Below are 23,063 nucleotides of genomic sequence, written 5' to 3' on the forward strand. Positions count from 1 at the left end.
TTCAAAGTTGAAATCATGAGTCGATTGAAGCTAGACCACCATGGAAAACCTGGAAGCACTGGACGGCCGTTCCGTCCTATTATGGGACTCCTCAGCAGTGCGTATCCACGATCCCGCACTTGCGAGATTCGAACCCAGGACCTATCAGTCTCGAGCCAGAGCCCTTAACAGATAGACCACTGAGCCGGCATCCAACGGTGTTAATGTCTAACTTCAACCGATCCATGGTGGTCTATCTTCAATCGACTCATGATTTCAACTTTGAAAAATACTGAAATCTCCACAAAACCCATTCAGATATTCAATAGTTACAACCATAAAATCCCTTTTGATCTATTAGTTATTATATCACTAAGCAATGTTGTTATGAAATGCTAGAAATGGCCAAACAAATGCGTGCATCAATCCATGAAGATATTGATTGTTAGTCTGAACATTGTAGGTAAATGCAAACTACCTAGTTGTGATCCACATGATAACCGCGATCAATGGTTGCAAATGTTGAATGACATGTCTGAGAATCGGTCACAATAGCACACATACACTCACTCTTTATGTCTCTCTAGATCTAAATTTCCAATATCCTCCGATACAGACCTTTTGATTTCTTCTTCTCGAACGAGATCGTCTCAATTTTCTGTTTTTGTTGCTACCGTTACTACTACTAAAATTGTTCATTATGTTAATTTCATCTATTTGTGTTCATATGATATGAAAATCTGTCCTAACTGAAATATCTCCCAAACTGTGCGTTGATGTATCACTGACTTACAAAACATGCTAGTCATAAACTCTTTCAGATATATACTTTTGTTTGAAATTATTTGAAATACAATATTAAAATTCCATTTAATAAAGCTCTTTAAGTAAACCTATTTTTTATGCAAAAAAAACACAAATCGATAGTCATACTGAAAAGTTTTAAAGGTACTTCCATTTCCATCAAAATCAATTTATATGAGCATTAATAATAAACATGAAATGTTGAAGCCAATGTTGTTGTTTTGCGAAACAATTTATTCAAACAAAAATTTAACAAATTGTAAAAGAATTTTGCTTTGAAGAAAGCTGTTGTGACAATAAAATAATGAAGAATTTGAAATCACTTAATAATTGACATGTTCTCTGGTCAGAATGGTCTCATTGTGAATTTCTAGTTTTCTTTATAGACGTCGTCAGCGTAAACATCCAGCACAGAAAATGCAACCTGTAATCATATCTTTGTCGTAAATACGTGTTGAATAACTATAAGACAGTTAAATAATATTAGTCTAGCTAGATCTCAATATTCCTTTACATCTTATGAAAATACCTAATAAAAACAATAATAACTCCCTTTGATAACTCTTAAAAAGTTCAAACTAGAATTCTAGTATATCTTTAGTATTGCATTTAAACGAAGATTAATTAAATGCCCAAACAGTTTAAAATAATGAAATTCTATGGGCAAAACACACATAAATCAACAATTTTCGAAAATAAAGATTACCTAGGTTTACATATACAGCAAAAACAGATTTATATTTTTATTCAAATAGGGAGTTTATGAAATTTCGTACCTTACATCACTTGTTTATTGTAACTAGACAACCAGTAAAAACAAAAAAGCATTGGATATATATTCCCTTCTGTTATGGAACTACTCAGTAGTATGAATCTATGACTCTTAGGCCTTGGAGGGAGCACTTAACCAACAGAACCAACGGGCAGCCGTACTGGGACGAGATAGCTGACCAGTGCATTCTGATTTTCAATGAATAACCAACTATAGTCAACTCGAACTGTAAACAAATCTTTATTGAGACTGCATATATTTATTTGTTAATTAATTTGAACACATAAATATTGAAACAAAGAGTCAACAAATGCAACGAAAAGAAATTGGTGTACGAGAGTGAAATAATAATAAGATAAACAGTTCAGTTAGCAAAAACATAATCAGTTAAAGAAGTTACGTTCACTTTTATGAAGAAAGTAATAGAAAATTACAGCAGAATAGCAACTGCCTTCTATTCTGAGCTATATCTGATAACGTCTCTAGCAACTGTGTTGCACCATCTCTAGGACCCCAACCAGAGGGTCGTGAACGACCAACAGAAGCCAATCCTATGCAGCTATTTTTCATACCACGACACCATGTCAATCACTGACCACCACTCCGCTTTTTCCAACCAATCCCAACGTCAGCAAATAAGGCACGACATGGTATTCTCTGAAACGACATTCGTAGGACATGTGCAAACCACCGAAGTCGATGTTTCAAGAAAGTGACACCAATTTAATTATCGTCGCTGAGCCCGAACACACGATGCCGAACTTCTGCATTACTAACATGGCGTCTTCACTGGATGTCAGCAATCCTTCGGCGAAAACGGTGATCAAACACAGAGTCCTCTAACATCCTTAACTCGGAGAGGTCATGTTTCACAAGCACAGAGCAAAACCGTTCTCACTGATGCGAAGTCGTACTGCTGACTGTACAGAGGTGTGACAGCAGTAAGGTGTTTCCTTCAGACAACCAGCATGACAGCGATGCTGCCTTCCCACAAGGAGGGGTGGGGTTAGAAAAGGTCGACCCTAAAAATGCACACCTCGCCTTATCCCTTATCCCACGGATTTCCGTCTCCGGCGGTAAGGTTTTTTTTGAAGAACGGAGCTAACACAAAAACTACCCACAAAAAGGTCGTGTGTGACCGACCTCAAGCAGTTGTCCCTTGGGCACTGCGGTCACGCTCTCAGGTCATTAAGACCACTTCTAACCCAATTTCCTTTTCAGGTACCCCTAGAAGAACCCTTCCACCGTGTGGGCAACCGGGAAGTGATAACTGCCCTCATACCTCTAACAACACTCAAGACCACTGTATTCATAATCAATCTCCTTCTTCACTTCCTACTATTCCTTCTACCTTGACTTTCAACACTAAACTTCCTGTTCCGGTTTCCTCCTCAAGTGTCACCATGGCCAACGATTCTAGTGCGCGAAACGCTGTCCCAGGTCTACTAAAACCTCGCTCCAAACTACACATTGGAGCCTTCAACGTACGTACCCTATGCCAAATCGGTCAACAGGCCTCCTTAGCTAAAACTCTAGAATCTCGTACCATTGATGTATGCTGTGTCTCCGAAACACGCATACAGGATCCCAGTGTGGTCATTCACTTGACCTCACCTCGCCAAAATGGACAGCCGACGAAATACACCCTCCGTGTATCTGGCGACCCGTTGGCTAGTTCTCGCGGACTTGCAGGTGTAGGCATAGCACTAAGTACAAGGGCAGAACAGGCACTACTAGAATGGATCCCCGTTAACAGTCGCCTGTGTGCTGTCCGGCTAAATGGCTCCGTAAGAACTCGGAAGGATAGGGACACACGTCGTTGCCTTTTCGTCGTTTCTGCCTACGCTCCCACTGACTGCAGCCATGATGAAGTAAAAGATGACTTTTACAGAAAGCTCTCTGAGCTTCTTCAGAAGGCTAAGCGCTCAGACATAGTAGTCGTAGCGGGTGACTTTAATGCCCAGGTAGGCAGCTTAAATCAAACAGAAAGACATTTAGGTGGGTGTTTTAGTATTCCGGCTCAACGAACCGATAATGGTGATCGTCTGTTGCAACTATGCTCAGACAATCGTTTATTTTTAGCAAGCACTAATTTTAAACATAAGGAGAGACATCGTCTAACATGGCGACCACCTTCACCAAACCAACGATGGACTCAAATAGACCATATTGTCATCAGTCATCGTTGGAGAGGCTCAATAGAAGATTGTCGCTCGTATTGGAATACTTGTTTAGACTCTGATCACGCTTTAATACGAGCGCGCATTTGTCTGCGCCTCAATGGACGCAGGAAAATTACACTAAGAAGACCCATTAGGATTGAACTGGAGGACGAGAAAGCCAAATGCGAATTCCAGAAACAACTGAGTTCACATCTAGGCAGTTCTGTAAACGAGACTGACCCAGATGCTGCTTGGAAAGACATACGAACAGCTGTGGGAACAGCAGGAACATCTATTAGTAATTTAAACCATAGGGCTCCAAAAAACCAGTGGATTTCCTCTAAGTCTATTTCACTGATGGATTCGCGTAAACTCATCCCATCAGGCTCTGAACATGACGAAGAGCGTAAAGAAATTAGATCTAGGTTAACTAAAAGTCTAAGGAACGATCGTGAGCAGTGGTGGGCAACGAAAGCAAAAGAGATGGAAAAGGCAGCGGCTGTAGGCAACACCAGGCAACTATTCAGACTAATAAAAGAAACCGGAATTAAGAAGTCAAGTGTAAGTGAGACAATCTCCGAAAAAGACGGAACCCTTATCTGCTCTCAACCCAAACGTTTAGAACGATGGGCGGAACACTTTAAAGAACAGTTTAGCTGGCCTTCAGCTACTGCACAACTACCCACTATTCCCAGAAAACCTGAATGGAACATTGAGGTAGGCCCCCCGACCCTACTTGAAGTTCAAAAGGCTATAAGTAATCTGAAACGAGGAAAAGCAGCTGGTCCTGATGGATTGGCTCCAGAGGTCTTCAAGTATGGTGGTCCAATTTTAGCGATTAGGTTGACTAATATTCTGGCTAAAATCTGGGAGACGGATGTAATCCCATCCGACTGGTCACAATCACTGATTGTCCCAATATATAAAAAGGGGTCCAAATCATCCTGCGATAACCATAGAGGGATTAGTCTGACTAACATAGCATCTAAAATACTAGCCTCAATAATTATCGGGCGCTTAACTAAGACTCGTGAACTGCAAACACGAGAAAATCAGGCTGGTTTCAGACCTGGTCGTGGCTGTATCGACCACATATTCACCATTCGTCAAGTTTTAGAGCACAGACACGCTTATCGGCGTCCGACAATGATAGTTTTTCTTGACTTGAAAGCAGCATTTGACTCTGTAGACCGAGAGGTTCTGTGGCAGTGTCTGTCATTGAAAGGTGTACCTGAGAAGTACATAAACCTTTTGAAGGCTCTTTACTCGAACACTATTAGTCGAGTAAGAGCTTATGGCGAACTGTCATATGATTTTACAACCTCAAGTGGTGTCCGTCAAGGCTGTCCACTATCCCCGTTTTTGTTTAACTTCATTATAGACCTGTTGCTGCAAATAACACTCTCTTCGACTGAATCTACAGGAATTGATCTCCTACCAGGGGGACCACTAAGCGACTTAGAATACGCAGATGACATAGTCCTGTTTGGTGAAGACGCTGGCAAAATGCAGAGTCTTCTGTTGGAACTCAGTAATAATGCCAGGATGTTTGGGATGCGTTTCTCCCCATCCAAATGTAAATTGTTACTCCAGGACTGGCCTGCGTCAACACCCGAACTAAGGATAGGGAGTGAACTAGTCGAACGCGTCGACAACTTCACTTATCTTGGAAGTCTGATCAGCCCTAATGGGTTGGTGTCTGACGAAATCTCTGCACGGATTCAAAAAGCTCGTTTGGCTTTTGCCAACTTACGTCACCTATGGCGTAGACGAGATATCCGTCTATCAATTAAGGGACGAGTATACTGCGCATCAGTTCGTTCTGTTCTACTTTACGGCTGTGAAACATGGCCATTAAGAGTAGAAGATACTCGTAGGTTACTAGTATTTGACCACAGATGCCTTAGAAATATTGCTCGCATCTGCTGGGATAACCGGGCAAGTAATAGTGAGGTTAGACGCAGGGTATTAGGGAACGATGGTAAATCAGTTGATGAAGTCATGAATCTTCATCAACTGAGATGGTTGGGCCACGTGTTACGTATGCCTGAACACCGATTACCACGACGCGCTATGATGACTAGTATTGGGGACGGTTGGAAGAGAGTTAGGGGTGGCCAAACCAAAACATGACATCAGTGCTTGAAGTCACTAACTTCTAGTCTGAGCCATGTTGGCAGATGCAGACTACCTGGTTGGGGTCCGCGTGACTATCGTAACCAATGGTTGGAGACTCTGTGTGACATGGCTCAGAATCGATCACAATGGCGTTGGTGTATACACTCTTTATCTTCCCTTAAACTATGAGATTAAAATTGCTTCATATCTCTCTTCCTTCCTATACTATATCCTTATATACAACCTATAATTTATATACTACTACCAACACTAAATTAACTACTATGAATCCGGTGTTGATCTTGTTGTGCTAACGAGGTATGGCAACTTGGACCGATGCATATATGTGCCTGGTCCTACGTTGTAGCTGACTGACTGACTGATGCGTTGTAGATCCGACCTTTTGCAGTCAGATTAACATCACGAAGGCGTCAAAGATGGTCCAGATTAGCATCAATTGTTCTGGCTTTCATTACATGTGAACTGATCTGATTACTCACGCCACCACCAGCACTTGTGCGGCTATCTAGATATACGAACTTCTCGACCACGTTATCTGCTCATTACCCGTTTCAAGGAGAGTGGACTCTTCCTACTCTCGGTCCTACCAAGGCTTTTAGTGGCTGATTGTTTTTCTTCCATGGTTATCGCTTTTTGACTGGTGTGACCTGATACGATGATGCCAATATTTATGTCCCCCTCAATCAAATATAAATCGTCTTAAATGAATGCCACTGCCCGTTTATAGCTTCTTTACTAATTACGGATTCGTACGATTACCTCTGAGAGAAAGCGATTGTATTAGGTCTAGTATTACTAGCAGCCACCCCAAAAATAAAGTAATCAATGAGTAGGGAGTTGGAACTTTCAAATAGTTCGAGCATTCTAATCAGCAAGCTACCGCTTCGTATATGCACATAGGACATAAAACGACATCTGAATACAATTTAGGTAGAAAATGATGCTCTACATTAATTTTATCATCATCAGTAGCAACAGTGGAAATTAAAATAGACATATCTTTTTCTAAAGAAAGAAAGTGAAATGGATGAATAGAAGTAGGAAATTATCAGTGTATTACAATGACAGAAATATTTGCAAAAGAAAATCAAGATTAACAACAAAAATATCGAAACCTTTAGTACACAACAAATGATTAATATATTATTTATGTATATTCTTCGTAATAATTAAATAAAATAAGCTTGTTTCTCCCTTGTCAATTAGAAAGAAAACAACGATATAGTAAAAAAGAGAAAAAAAAATCATCAATAGAGTACAAATATATCTCTAAAAGATATCAGTGAATTCAATTAAATTGACACATGTACATAAAGAAGAAAACACTAACAGTAAATCAATTTGTCAGATGGAATAACAAAATTACATGCAAGAGAATATAAGAAATTGCAGTGAATGAAACAAGTATAGAGATGCAGACTAGACAAGGATATCGAGCTAGTGTGGTAGTGAAAGCAAATTTCCACAAAATGTTTGTCAGAAGAACAAAATAAAAACTTTTTAAAGGAAAGAATTAATTAAAAATCAGACTAAAACCAATCAAAAAGGCTCCTGACTATGTAATTCACTCAGATTGGCAGAAGTGTTGCAGAATATTATGAAGAAAAGAAGCAATCAGATTTCGTTATCTTGTTTCTAGATCCAAAGTAGTACCAAAATAGCGGTCACCGAAATTTCCAACACCTGGAACAATGTGATAACTATCATTTAAGCCTGAATCTACAGCAGTAGTTACAATGTGAGCCTAATACGAACAAAGAAGCAATAAATAAAATGAATTACAAAGATGAAACAACACAACGAAAAAAGCACACAAGAATAATAACTCAACATTTGTAGAACAAAAACAAAATTTGTATTATCTAACATCCAACTGGTTTACGTACTAACTGATCAGCTAGTAAGAATCAGTATCATATTAACTTAATTGAATTCTATCAGTCAAGTTATAATGCAGTCAACAATTCATGTCGTTAAAATAATTCTCCAAACTTGGATTATTCCGCGTTAAATGTAGCGACGTCAAGGATGATTTGTGAAAGACACAACATACACTACTACTTAGTGACCCCTTAATTTATGCCTCATGAGAGGTCTATATTGCCTCAAACAATTCGGTGGTATAATGTCTTTAGGTGGGATGACTAGATGACACAGATCCAGATCATATGGTAAGCACGAGATTTCTAAAGACTGCTGATACATCATGCTAATAACTGCTAAATAAAATGAAACTTAGATTCTAGCCATCACGTTGTTTGCTAACCACTACACAGCATTAAACTAACAAATTTTTACGATTTCATTCGTATCGAATCTGTTTTTTAATCAGTGTAGAAACATGCGCCAACTGTACTCACATTACTCAGATCAGAGAAACTACTTTACGGACCGAATTGTTTGTCAGAACACATTAATGCACTTGGCTATGAATCACTGGTCTTATATGAATACTAGTAGTGTTACTACTGTTCGAACCGACTGCTCCGGATATACTGTAATTACGTCAAAACATCACTGGGGAATAAGTTTGTAAATGTCATGAGTAACATCTCAACGATGTGAAATCTAGTTGAAACGAGTCAAATGAAACATGAATTGAATAAAAATAAGGAGAATTCACTGAAGAAAACTTTCCTTTCGACAAAATCATTTCCTTAGGATGTATATTCGTATTTGTTGTATACGTACAGAGAAGGACAGCAAAGACTGCATCATAAAGTGATTCGCTCTAAAAGAGTCTTCCACCAATTCAAGCCTGAACTTTGCGTATAAAAACGATACGTCCAACCTCTCATCCTTCCTTAGCCCTAATTCCCTTCTGTGGTGTTTTTTTTAAAAAAATTAGTATTTTGTAATTTTAAACCGTAATCAGTTATTATTATCCTTTAACAATTTTTCATAATGATTATTCAGTTATTATTACGACCTTTATGCTTTTCGTTTCTCTTCACAAGTGTCAAGTGGACAATTATTTTTTATAATTCTGACCCGCAAATTGTTTTTAGCATTTATTCTTCTCTAATCTGGTGAGCGCCCTTTGCTCCTCCACAAGGGGTAATAGGCGTAAGTAAGTAATTCTCCGCTAGCCCACTGATTGTTACCTAACCTCATTTGATATTTAGACTATCGAATCACTATGACACAATCTTTTCTATCCTTCTATATACATATATTTACCATACAACTATAAATACGTCAGTCAGTCAGCTACAATGTAGGACCAGGAACACATATGCATCAGTCCAAGTTGCTATACCTTATTAGCACAACAAGATGAATACCGAATTCATAAAAGTAGTTAATTCAGTGGTGTTAATATATAAAAGAAAGGTTGTAAATAAAGATATAGCACAGGAAGAAAGACAGATATGAAGCAATTTTAATCTCAAGGTTTAAGGGAAGATGAAGAGTGTATAAACCTGCGCCACTGTGATCGATTCTGAGCCATGTCACTCAGAGTCTCCCAACCATTGGTTACGATAGTCACGCGGACCCCAACCAGGTAGTCTGCATCTACCAACATGGCTCAGACTACAAGTTAGTGACTATAAATACGAATATACAACTAAGTGTTTTTGTCGAAAAGAAAACTTTCTTCAACGAATTATCTTTAGCCTTATTCAATGACACAGTCAGTTATTCTAATTATCCGACACAAGATTTGATTTGAATTTGTAAACAAATTTTTAAAGACAAAAATATTTTCAGATAGTATGAAAATACTGTACTACTTTATGTATACTTTATATATATATATGGCATACGTGGCAATTCGACTACAATAATTTAATGTTCAACGGTTTTGTTGTTGAGTAATGAGTATCAACATGTTATGTATATATTACATTGAAAACACCAATAATGCTACCTTATATATTGGTATTTTTTACGTCAAAACAAGGTTGCTACGTTAACTAAAGCAGAACTAAGCCAGCAAACGTGTTTGAGATGCTTTGTACATAATAGCTTTTGCGACAAGATAACTATGTACAGCTTTCTGTACTCGGCGAATTGTGTTTTATATGCTGATGATACCACACCTGAGACTGAGTAAAATGACCACTAAGCTACCATTCTACAATATATTTATTGAATTCTAGTTACCTTGTTATTACTATGTGTCAGCTAAATATAAATAAATTTGTATGTTAATAAGGATCGTTTGGAGCTTAGTTTCAAAAAAAATTTGATTATTACTAGCTTTGTAACCATTTTGACATAAATGTTCTTAGATTTGAAACTACAAAGTGAGAACAGTCATTCTCGCAGAGGCAGCTAATGAAACGATAAGACAGTGCCAGGTGGAACTACGTCTCAGTTAGAAAATCAGAGTCACTAACAATTTTCCTTCTTATACAAAACGTGTGACTTGAAGTTTAATATAAAACCTGTGCTTCTGTTTATAGTTAAATAACTGTAGACCGATGTCCAATAAACTAATAGTTTAACAGTTAAGTCCCACACAACAGTAGTAAATGATGATTTGAAGCTGAATGAAACCAAGACTTATTAAGTGAGTATGAAATGTTATGACACCTAGATCTGGAGCCTTTTGATAACCTTATAAACAAATATAAATTTTGATAAATATTTAGTAAATATGTACAATATAAAGAATTAACAATTAACCTTTGGATATGTATAAGCAACAGAATGTACACCTTGACTAGCCATTATTAAGGAGATGAGAATAATTTTATCTTCCGGTACATCATGTTCCACTAATATACGCATAGCCATTATAGCAGCCGCTCCAGTAGCCACAGTAGCATCCATGAGTATAACAAAACAGTCCTTTATAAATAAAAAAAAACGGAAGATTTAGATGAATACTACAAAAAAAAGGGAAAATGAACCGCGAATTCACTGGTAAATTTTACCGAATATCAAGTGAATGGCAAGAATCAGCTTAATTTTGTAATGCGCATACCAATTCAACTTATTATGAAGTTGAATGACGACAAAAAATAATACACACACTGAGATGATTTTCACTTTCAGCACTTTACACGTACACGTATATGGGTCATGATATTTATAACTAGAATAAATTCCAGAAAAAAGCACAAGTTTATTTTATTTACTTGACTGGTATTTATCAATACAAAATATGTTTTAGTTTGTAGACAACGTTGTTGTTTTTTGTTTGAATAAAGAGACGATAACGATCAATAAGTAGCCTAAACTTTTCTTCGTTGGATAATGAAAGAATAATTTTTACGAATGAGAGTTAGATCAAATTGGATGACTTTGGTTGAAAATAAGGATTTGATGGTTGCAACATGATTGCTATAATCATTCAACCATTTTTCCAGACTATTGTGAATCCTAAAAATGTCTATAAGATTAGTACTGGAACACTATGAGTTAATCACAGGCCATTCCGATTATAAACTCTAAGGAACAATACTGATTCATATTACTGTATAAATTTAGTTATATAAGAGAAAGGTTTATATGCAAGTGAGTTATAAATGTATCCACAGCATATTTCTTATTTACCAACACAACACTAGCAGACCATGAAACTTGTTTTTGTCCCCTAATTTTTTGACAGAAAGCTTGACTGCTTTTGGCATGGAAAGACTACAGTCACTTCCGTAAAAGTAGGCTTAACTCAGCTTAACAAACTTAAAAAACTTTTATTCTTATGTAAAACAGTACTTTGTAAGAACTACACTTTGCGTTTGAAAGAAACAGACTATTTGAATAAAATATTCAGATATATAAAATTATTTGAAGTGGTGCAGTTTTCATGACAGACTAAAGTTAGCTGAAGAACTGACAGGAGCCAAGACAAGACCAGACAGTTCTGTTTCTTGTTACTATAAGAATGATTCTTTAACACTACATGGTGAAATTACCATCGAGGTAATTGAAATCTTTATAAGACTCGTGTTTAAACAAAATAAACTGTATACAAATAGCCAAAAAGTAAAACAAATGGTTGTTTTCTACAGAATGCACAGGTTAGTTAGTTCAATCTATTCAGTAGAATGGTAGTAGTTGTAGTGGTGGTAGTCCCGACTCCAATGTATATGGTATACAACTTTATAACCAACCATGATCACATAGATATTATACTTCCCTAGACTGTATATTCATAAACCGAATTTCTACCTCAAACAAAATATCTTCGATAGTAAACGTTTCAATTTAGTATTAAATATCTAAAAAGAGCCACCATATACATTCACAACCAATTAGTTAACCATTTCACACTATTGAGAAGTTATTATTATTAATATAATTATTATTACCATTATTATTATTATTACTAAATATTATAAAAAATCCGACGAAAAAAAGCGAACTGCATTTTACATAACCGAAATTAAGATAATTATATTTTAATGCCCAAACAAAAAAAGAAGGGAGCACTCACCTTAATATCTCGAGGTAAACGAATGTAGTGTAATTCAGGTTCAGATGTGACTGGATTGGTTTGTATCAAAATTTTGCCCAAACGAATGTCTTTACACACAGCGCATAGAGCCGGTTCAAGTACTTCACCTGCTCTTAGAATAGATACACCACATACTTGAGTGCCGGTAGCTAATTTCCGACCACGATAAGTGATACCCTGAGGAGTCTCGATATCTATATCCTTGTGGAAAAAAAGTAAATAAATTTCGTAATATAATATGACTAGAAAATAAGATTATTTGGGAAAGTGAACTGGAGAAATATTATTCAGAAGTGAATGGCCAACTGCTTATCGGAAAATTCTAAGATCTCAGGATATCGTACCTTATGAAACAAGAGGTGTACAAAAGAATTCTGAGCTATTCAGGGCACTTTATTTTTTAATTAATTCTCTAGATAATGCTTGTAACGTTTGCTGAATTCATTCCCTAACCCACTGATTTATCATAAATCTAATATCAAACGTTAGGAATTACTAACTTCTTTCGTGAATGAGGACGATACAACAGTATTTTATTTATTTATTCATTTGAACACATAAATAATGGTAAAAAGAACACCAGATACATATGCGCCACACAATAACAATCAGAATGGCGAGAGATAAAGTGAGTATAAGAGAAAGAAGAACAATAACGACCGCAAATTAGAGCATGGTGGTGAAAAAATAATAGTAATGGTATAAACTGAAAGGTACGACTAGAAAGAATTATTTCACTAAGAAGTTACGTTCACTTTTATGAAGAAAGTAATAGAAAATTACAGCAGAATAGCAACTGCCTTCTATTCTGAGCCATATCTGATAACGTCTCTAGCCACTGTGTTGCACCATCTCTCGGACCCCAGCCAGGGAGTCGTGAAGGACCAACAGAAGTCAGCCATTTGCAGCTTTTTTTTCTCAGAGAAACCTCAGACAATTAGAGGGACATCATACAGTAACAGAGTTATAACTGGTGGACCAACAACCTGAATAGAGGAACAGCAATAATTCGATCTGCACTAAAAAATAGTAAATTAAGGGCACCATTTTTGCATCTCTAGTGAAACAAAGATTATCGTTACATGGAACGCGTAGGGGCAAATAAATCCTTGAAGTAGATAGCTTTGGTGCTGACCAATGTCAGTTGTACTAAACACATGATTAGCTGAAGATCTGTAGAACTTAAATAAGTATACTATACGACGCAACCCGTCTGGTAACTGGCTAGATAAGGTATTATACATAAAGATACTTTTGCGAATAATCCAAATATATCTTGTATTTTATTATTCTTTGCTTTTGGCCTTAGTGGATTTGCAATCACTTCATCAGAAGAGATCCAAACAGTAGAATCATCAATATACTGAGTTTCCGAAACCTGCTCAAAAAATGCTTCAGGGGCTTTTAAGCACACAACCGGTACTAAAATTACAACCATACATACCTGTGCCCCCCTAACACGCATTAAGGAAAGAAATTTAATGAGTCGACGAATGTATGTAACAAAGCTGATTCAGTACATTTAAAGCTGTCACTTGCTTTAAAAAACAACATTTCTTTTTTCTCGTCAAAGGATCTGGTGGCTTCACCACGAGACTCGAAATGTAGCGTAAGACCTCTGTGAAAATTGCATGTTTCAAGAAATCAGTCTCAGGATAATTTAATCTAACATTGTTGAGAGTGACTTTATTCTATCATTATTGACGCCATGACTTACAAAATGAAATGAAGAAACTCTGAAAATGTATTTGTTTAAGTTAGCACTTACACCTCTCTGTTTAAAAAACAATCAGCTAAAGTGTAAATATGATTTTTCATTGAAGACTCGGTATTATGAACGTCATCGATACTTAGAAAAACAATATCGAAACTGTAAGCAGTATCACTCATGAGTCCTTAGGTTGTTTTTGTTGATTTATTTAAATCTTGATACTTCAAAAACAATTCAAATAAACCGAAGAAAGTAATGTTGGCCTTTTCCTATTTCATAAGGTAATAGCGTAATTTTATGACGGGACTGTACTAGATCAGGTTCACATGAAACAGTATTTCTCCGCAATTTCGAAAGATCCCTTAAGCACGCACTGAAGCACTAGCCCACAAGTATTATGTTGCCTAGCTCTTGATAGTCATGTGGGTGCCAACCATTACATTATTTGACTGTCATGTATAAAAAAGGGAAAATGGTCTGCATCGTAATCAAATATTCATGCTCTTTGTCACAATCGACGACTTTGCCTGGTGACAGAAGCTGTGATATAGCACAAGTGTGTTTGCTTGCTGTGACTGTTTGATGGTCTGATCCAATGGTTTATCTACCCGATAGCAAGGCTATGTCATCATAACAACCTCTTCCAAATCGACGACCATCTATTGTTTCGGGAGTGTTTAAGGAACAATGTAGTGAAGTGTCTTGTCTTCATAACCCTCGTGAACCTCTTATAATCTGGCAGTTTTAGGCCTACTGCGACAGTGTCTTCTGAAACACCTTTCTCATGAAAGTGACCAGGAATGGTCTTAATGAATACTGAAAATAGTAGAGTGGAGAGTGTCAAGCATAAAAGAAATGTTGTTCACTTGCTAATACGGAGACGTTAGCTCGTCAAATCTACCCTGTACGGCTATTAAAAACTGATGTGTGTTCGCCCTCCTATCGCTAGGGTATACTTCGAACCCTTGTTAGCTGTACCCTCTAAAAACGTCACAAAAAATCTGGCAGCTAAAGCGGCCATTCACATGGGTCAGTTTCAGAACAAAAATCCATCTACTATTTTCAGCCCGAGTGTAGAAGAGAGCACATAAAGAATGACAGAGGCCGACGAGGAAAAAGCAGAACCTAAGAGTGATTACTTCAAGATAGCATTTGTTCAAAAGCCATAGAAGAGATGCCATTTGGTAGGCCACTCGCTATGGACATCACTCAAGACAAAGTGATATTTAGACAAAACATCAACAGGAACGAATGATACAAGACATCGATGGATGTTAGTGATTGGCATGCCGTGGAAACGGAGGGTTCACATACGGGAGCCGGGAAACCTTGATTCAAAACCTATGGTGCACATGGACTTCAGTACCCTGAGGGAACAAATGCTGTATGAACCAATCATTGTTTACCGAGTACCATAGGACTGCATCACCTTACGTTGCTCCATTGCCTTGTGAATCAGACCTTTAGGTCAAAGGCTACGGGTGTGGCTCCCCAAGAAAACCACCTACTTCAGTCTGGGTACCCGGGCAGTATCACAGCCCTAACACAAATCTAATGAGATGACAGTTACTTCACGAAATACTATGCTCACTTCAATTAGGATTCAACAGTGTATTATTCAATTTCAATTTCATGAGACAATAAACACACCATCAGTATAATAAGAATACAAGTAATCAATTAGGCACTTTAATGACACACAAAATACGGTGAGACATAATCACACATGTACACCGATCTTATTTGCTACTCTCCATATTATATGAGAAAGGAAAGATTAAAATGAGAAAATCTAAAAAAAATTGACTCCATAAAGGGATTAAAAAATACAGTGAGAAAGGGAAATTAAAAACAAAAAATAATACAGTCTCTAACATTGGAAGAAGAAAGAATGCTGGATACAGCTCTACGATCTACTCTGAATTATTGATTACTGTTGCTTAAAACAGTACCCTGAGGCAGGCAGTAGGTATATAGATGTAGTAAACGTAACAATTATCTCAATCTAAACTAGTTCAAAACAAAATTCATTGGATTATCACCATTACCCTATACCTAACATTATCATTGCTCTCCTACCTCAATGGTTTCATTTTACGTGAGGAATGCTTTAAATACATGTATGATCAAATACCTATGATGTACATCCTTTTAAGTGCTTATGATATGAACACACAAAGTCATACAGAATGAAGTAATGCATTTTTTATTAAACAATCAAATGTTTCATCGATGCTATTGGTTGTGTAGGATGAGGAAAAGCAAAGAAAACTCCAGCTTGCCATGATAATGAAACTTAGAAATTAACTTAAGTGTGAAACGTGATAGGACAATCAGCCTTCTATTATTAGGCTTGATATCAACGCAAACCAGCATTCCAAAATAGGAAATCATAATGTCTACAAAAGAATCCTCACACTTAGACTAACTCTGATCAGAAGCATTTTTCGTCAAAGGTTTATGCTTTCATGGAGCTCTAAATACTTCTCGTTATAACTGAAAACATGGAAATAAAAACACCCAACACGAAATTATTCGATAATTATCGATCTCATTAACCATCAACCAATGATTACAATTTTGTGATTAAAAATATCTGATCCCTAGGAATAAGCACACCAAATATCAGCTCAAAAGTGCCTACTTAAAAAATGGTGTGAATATATATCAATCAAGACAAATATTTTATTTATCCATGAACATTACTCACCATATGAGGAAGTAGATTCATTGCAGCTTCACATAAAGGACGCATCAAACGTTCAGCATAGAAAACAAATGCATCTTGATCGGTGCTTTGATCACGAATTAATGTATGCAGACCAAGTCTTTGAGGTGTGGAAGGCAATACATGAACTCGAGGTGGGAGACATGCTTTATCAGATGTACCATTAGTAGTATATTGCTTGTTATTGTACAGATGGTTGTTCATTGTAAAAACATCATCTACTGTATTATTTACACCAGTTGAATTATTATCCTCCCAAGTTGCATCGTTAGAATCTGTTGGTAATGCACCATTAGGAAGTATGAATGGGAATTTGGCAAATTTATGTCTGGTTCGTAGTCCACACTTGACATGAAAGATTAACAATGACAAATTAATAATACAAACTAAAGAGAGTTAATGCTACACTCATTTATTAAGTGCGAATTTACGTACTCAGGGCTTCGAATCACATATCTGATGTGAGGGTCAATAATACTATCAAACTGAACAAAACAAAGTAAATAAAAAGAAATCGAATGTGTGACCCTGGAATTAAAGGTCAACTGATTTAACGATTTGAGTCAATAAGAATCAAACAAATATTAAACGTTTCACTTAAACATGGTAAACAAGAATTGAAGTGAATATCTGAGTTGAAATTAAGGGATTACTAATAATTAATGAAATTCATTTAAAATTCCAGAGGAAAATGACAAAAACTCAACAGAATAAAACACAAAGTACTTTATATTTACACTATCAGAAACTGATGTCTATCTGTAAATAGATAATTTAATCTTATTAAGTAACTAGTATAAATTTATGAGAATTGGCTTAATTAAATATCAGTATCAGAGGGGTGACAGATGAAGTGAAATTTTGTGTAATTGATAACGCTATATGGTCTCGGCCAGTCAGTAGTTCATTCACAATGTTGAAACTTGTACGTGTGTACATCGGTTCAAGTTGTCATATCAATTTTTCACACGGCTGCTATTCTGTTCGCTGAGCGGCAACATCACAATATCTATCTGAGTGCGTTTGGATTTGCTTTAGTCCACCTACTTTAACATTGAAATCACCCGCCACTGTTACTGAGTCAGAGCGTCCAGCTTTTTGAAAGAGGTTGGACAGCTCCCCATTAGATCCATCTTTAAGTTCATTCTAGCTGCGATCAGTAAGAACATAGGCAGAGACACAGGAGTTCTTACTGTCCTGTTTAGTCGGACAGTGAACAAGCGACTACATGTTGGAATCAAGTCTAACAGAACCTGTTCTGCTTTAGAAATTAATGCTATTCCTACACCATCAAAGCTACAGGAAGTTGCAGTGAGGTCTCCAGATACTCAAAGGGTAAATCGTGCTGGTTCTTTATATTGACAAGGTGAGGTCAAATAAATGACTGTACTCACATCCTGTGTGCACGTTTCGGAGACGCAGCTGTTGGAGAGATCCAGGAAATTCCTCGAAAAAGCCAAAAAGGACTCTGAAAACACAGAAACATCTTGTCCAATCAGCATTCAACAGAAGTTTTGCCAGAAACATCTGAAAAGTGAAAAGTCACGTGTCGCGTTTCTGATTGGATTATTACCTATACTGCCACTATGATTAGTAGAGTTCCAGAATTTTACGGAAGCCTGAGGCCATCTAAAATGCAATAAATCCCACAGATTTTCTGTATATGACTGAACCTTTGGGGTATAGCGTTTTCTTCCGTATTTCGTTCCTTCTCTCTCGTGTTCAAGTTGCCGTGTAGATTTAGCCTGATGATTACTAGAGAGCTGAGGAAACCGAATCTTGCATTCCATTAAAAGATTTATCAGCAGGATACATTGATAGCGTGGGATTCTAGAGTTTTATCAAAGGAGTCTACTGTCCTATCTGACACACAGTTCGAACTTTAAAAGCTCCAACATGTAGTCTTGAGAGTGGTCTCAGTATATCAGGAATAACTTCCTGTGAACTGAAATCATTAGCATTAGTAACGCATAGTGATAAATATATGCCAGAAAGGACAGCTTGCATGCAACTAGACGATTCGGACTTCACAGATGACCTAGCTCTTCTATCCAACACACACCAACAAATGTAGGTCAAGACAACCAGTGTAGCAGCAGCCTCTGAATTAGTAAACCTCAACATGCACAAGGGGAAAAGCAAGATCCTCAAATACAACACGGAGAACGCCAACCCAATCACATTTCATAGAGAAACTTCGAAGTAGGTGGAAACATTCACGTACGTAGGCAGCACCATCGATGAACAAGGAGGATCTGATGCAGACGTAAAGGCGAAGATTGGTAAAGCAAGGACAACATTCCTACGGTTGAAGAACATATGAAACTGAAAACAACTGTCAACCAATATCAAATTAAGAATCTTTAATACGAACGTCAACACAGTTCTGTTTTACGGAGCTGAAACGTGGAGAACTACGACAACCATCGTCAAGAAGGTACAATTATTTATAAATAGTTGTCTACGCAAGATACTCAATGTCCATTGGCCAGATACGATCAGCAACAGCCTTCTGTGGGAGAGAACAAACCAGGTTCCAGCGAAAGAGGAAATTAGGAATAGATGTTAGAAGTGGATCGGACATACGTTGAGGAAATCACCAAACTACATCACGAGGCAAGCGCTAACTTGGAATCCTGAAGGGAAATGGAAAAGAGGAAGGCCGAAGAACACACTGCTACGAGAATTGGAAGCGGACATGAAAAGAATGAATAACAACTGGCAAGAACTGGAAAGGATTGACCAGGACAGGGTTGGATGGAGAATGCTGATGGGCGTCCTATGCTTTCTCCCACGACGGGTAACAGGCGTAAGTAATTAAGTAATGGTTAGGTATTTCAGGTATATTACTTCATGAATTTCGAGTCATGGTTGAATAGACTACAACAGATAATTAATCTGCCTACCGTCCTCATCTTCTGATTGGGCACTGGGTTGGAAGGATCTCGAGACCAATAGGTGTTAAAGTCTTGGTTGTTGTTTGTTGGTCACTGTGTCATTTAGCAAATAGACCGCCGGTCCTACAATTATGGACAAATTGATTGGGAATTGAGCAAGATATTATAACTGCTCCCATAACAACGCACCGAACACGCGAGTTGCAGTACAATTCAATAATCTGTTCGTTTTAGAGGGTCTAACAGTTTTTACCGGAACATTTCTATAAATCCAGAATGAAATTCATGTGATAATAATGATAGATGATGATGCACGACTACGAGCCACTAACGTAACTGAGCACACTTTTTTGACAGTAGAATTGTTTCGCTCAATTTATTCTACTCACCGTTCTCCTTTACATTTCGTCGAAGTTATTCCAACAGTGTGAATCTACGTACTACTGCTATACGATGAAACGTTACCGTGTCAAAAATAGAAAACATCAACCATAAATGAAAAATGTACATGTTTTCCAATAACAGAAATTACCTGTTTTAGACGTTTATTGATGTGTTGAACGATAAGTTGCAGAGCGACAACATTTTTTCCACCTAAATTTAGAATAAATAATATGTAATCAGTAAAAGTGATTCACTCGAAATGCTTTAGCACTAATTTTTAACTATGATTTGAGTCTTGTGAAGATAAATACATAAACAATTTCGATGAGCATAATGACAGATATTCGACAAATATAATTAACAGCCATTTTATCGAATTCAAAGTGAAAAATGGATGGCTAGGATATCCCTTGCCAAAAATGTAAAATCCAGAAAAATATTTACCTCTTGGAACAATAATATCTGCTTGAGCCATGCTTGGAGCAATAAATTGTTCATAGGAAGGTTTGACAAAGCGCATATATTGTTCTAGTACGCTATTCAATTCTCTACCACGTTCACTAATATCACGACGAAGACGACGAGATAAGCGTTCATCTGCGTCTGTATCAACAAACACCTTCAAATCCATTAGCTAGTGAGATGTAGAAAAAATAACAAGGAAAGGATTTATTAGGTTAAATGAATCATACAAACATTCGACTTGAATACTTAACAATACTAATAAAAAGTCTAAACGAGAGAACTCAAGGTGGGTGCTATTTATATGAAAGACTGTCTAGCTCCCTTCCCTTTGCCCGTGTGAAATACCGTACTACCACTACCTCCTGATGGAGTCAACAGTACAACATTCTTCTAGGGTCTGTAATTCACAACCTAGTTATACCACTACTCAAACGACTATCCTGATACCTTAGGACCTTAAAAACAAGTTTTACAATCAGTATAACTCAGATCATTAAAGGAAGCCATCTCCAAAATTGAGACGATCCATAAGCTCCTATAGGGAAGGTAAGATAAAACCAAATATAACCAGAATGAAAAGATGTAAAAGTACATTTTTGTACAGTTAGGAGCATTAAATTATCCTTTCTTATAACTACATACAGGATCTGAGCACAAAATAGTATTATAAGTATTTTAAAAAATAATGTGTTAATTTAGGCGCAACAGAGCCAACCAAAATCAATTTGAAAAATAGATTTAATTTACTTTGGCCACAGCTTGTGAATAGAATACCAAAATTCCTTCAATGATAATAATATTAGCCCCGTAGACAGTATTCTATTAAACACAAAGATATAATAATAGTTGAATTTAAAAGTAAAATGTACATCAATTAATATATAGTGGTAAAATTATTTGCTAGAATACTAGATACGATATACCAATTTGTGTTTAAGTGTGTCGAATTAAAAAAACGCTACATTCATTATACTTTAGACTGGGTTTACAGTTTAGCAACTCTACAACATGAAAGACATTGAACAATAACCACTCATTAGTGCTAAACAAGTTTCAACTATCTTACATATCATTAAACTGCATTAACAAAAAGTATTGAAATTGGAAGATAAAGAGCTTCGAGTGGAAAGAATAAATGGGAGTTAAATTTGTTTTCTATATGCAGTATGATGTAATTCAGCGAGTAACTATGTCAGGTTTTTGTATTTGGATTAAAGCAAACTTTTCTGAGTAAGGACTGAGGGAACCTAGGTACCAAAAAACAAACACATGAATGGGGGTCCGAACCTATCACCGTCACAACCCCCACTTTTAAAACAGATAATGTTCGTTAGTGTTTGATGTAATTGCGTTCAGTCAGTCAGCTACAACGTAGAACCAGGCACATATATGCATCGGTCCAAGTTGCCATACCTCGTTAGCACAACAAGATCAACACCGAATTCATAGTAGTTAATTTAGTGGTGGTGGTAGTATATTAATTATAGGTTGTATATAAGGATATAGTACTGGAAGGAAGAAAGTTATGAAGCAATTTTAATCTCAAGGTTTAAGGGAAGATAAAGAGTGTATACACCAACGCCATTGTGATCGATTCTGAGCCATGTCACTCAGAGTCTCCAACCATTGGTTACGATAGTCACGCGGACCCCAACCAGGTAGTCTGCATCTGCCAACATGGCTCAGACTAGAAGTTAGTGACTTTGTGGATTTATGCTACATTTTAGTTTGGCCACCCCTAACTCTCTTCCAACCATCCCCAATACTAGTCATCATAGAGCGTCGTGGTAATCAGTGTTCAGGCATACGTAACACGTGGCCCAACCATCTCAGTTGATGAAGATTCATGACTTCATCAACTGATTTACCATCATTCCCTAATACCCTGCGTCTAACCTCGCTATTACTTGCCCGGTTATCCCAGCAGATGCGAGCAATATTTCTAAGGCATCTGTGGTCAAATACTAGTAACCTACGAGTATCTTCTACTCTTAATGGCCATGTTTCACAACCGTAAAGTAGAACAGAGCGAACTGCTGCGCAGTATAGCCAAAAAATTTCAGGTAATTGCGTTAAAAGTACACTTCTTCAGTTTGTAAGATTGAGAAATATCAGTGTAAGGAAGGAGAATTATGATGATTATCTGAACGCATAAACATTGGTACAAGGGGGTACCAAATAAATATGCGCCATACAACAACAAAAGGGTCATGAAGAGATAGAGAATGTAAATTGTATATCATAGAAAAGAACAATCAAGAGAAACTAGTGTATGAGAGTGAAATAATAATAATAATAATAAGATAAACAGTTCAGTTAGCAAAAACATAATCAGTTAAAGAAGTTACGTTCACTTTTATGAAGAAAGTAATAGAAAATTACAGCAGAATAGTAACTGCCTTCTATTCTGAACCATATCTGATAATGTCTCTAGCAACTGTGTTGCACCATCTCTAGGACCCCAACCAGAGAGTCGTGAACGACCAACAGAAGCCAATCCTATGCAGCTATCTTTCATACCATGACACCATGTCAATCACCGACCATCTCTCCGCTTTTTCCAACCAATCCCAGCGTCAGCGAATAATGCACGACATGGTATTCTCTGAAACG

General features: G+C 37.0%; 1 protein-coding gene across 1 annotated transcript in view; it reads right to left on the reverse strand.

Moving 5' to 3' along the window:
- Positions 1-7,480: 7,480 nt before the first annotated feature.
- Positions 7,481-23,063, reverse strand: part of Smp_207070 (ethanolamine-phosphate cytidylyltransferase) — a gene marked incomplete at its 3' end in the record, with an annotated part of 28,074 nt that continues 12,491 nt past the window's right edge. Inside the window, exons 5-11 of the mRNA XM_018798130.1 lie at positions 21,198-21,269; positions 20,430-20,619; positions 20,134-20,195; positions 16,687-17,049; positions 12,245-12,466; positions 10,489-10,653; positions 7,481-7,600 (exon numbers count right to left, since the gene is read on the reverse strand). Coding sequence (XP_018653103.1) covers positions 7,481-7,600; positions 10,489-10,653; positions 12,245-12,466; positions 16,687-17,049; positions 20,134-20,195; positions 20,430-20,619; positions 21,198-21,269 — 1,194 coding nt within the window. The remainder of the gene's footprint in view (positions 7,601-10,488; positions 10,654-12,244; positions 12,467-16,686; positions 17,050-20,133; positions 20,196-20,429; positions 20,620-21,197; positions 21,270-23,063) is intronic.

The sequence above is a fragment of the Schistosoma mansoni genome, chromosome 6, assembly GCF_000237925.1.
Source record: "Schistosoma mansoni strain Puerto Rico chromosome 6, complete genome".
Taxonomy (NCBI): Eukaryota; Metazoa; Platyhelminthes; class Trematoda; order Strigeidida; family Schistosomatidae; genus Schistosoma; species Schistosoma mansoni.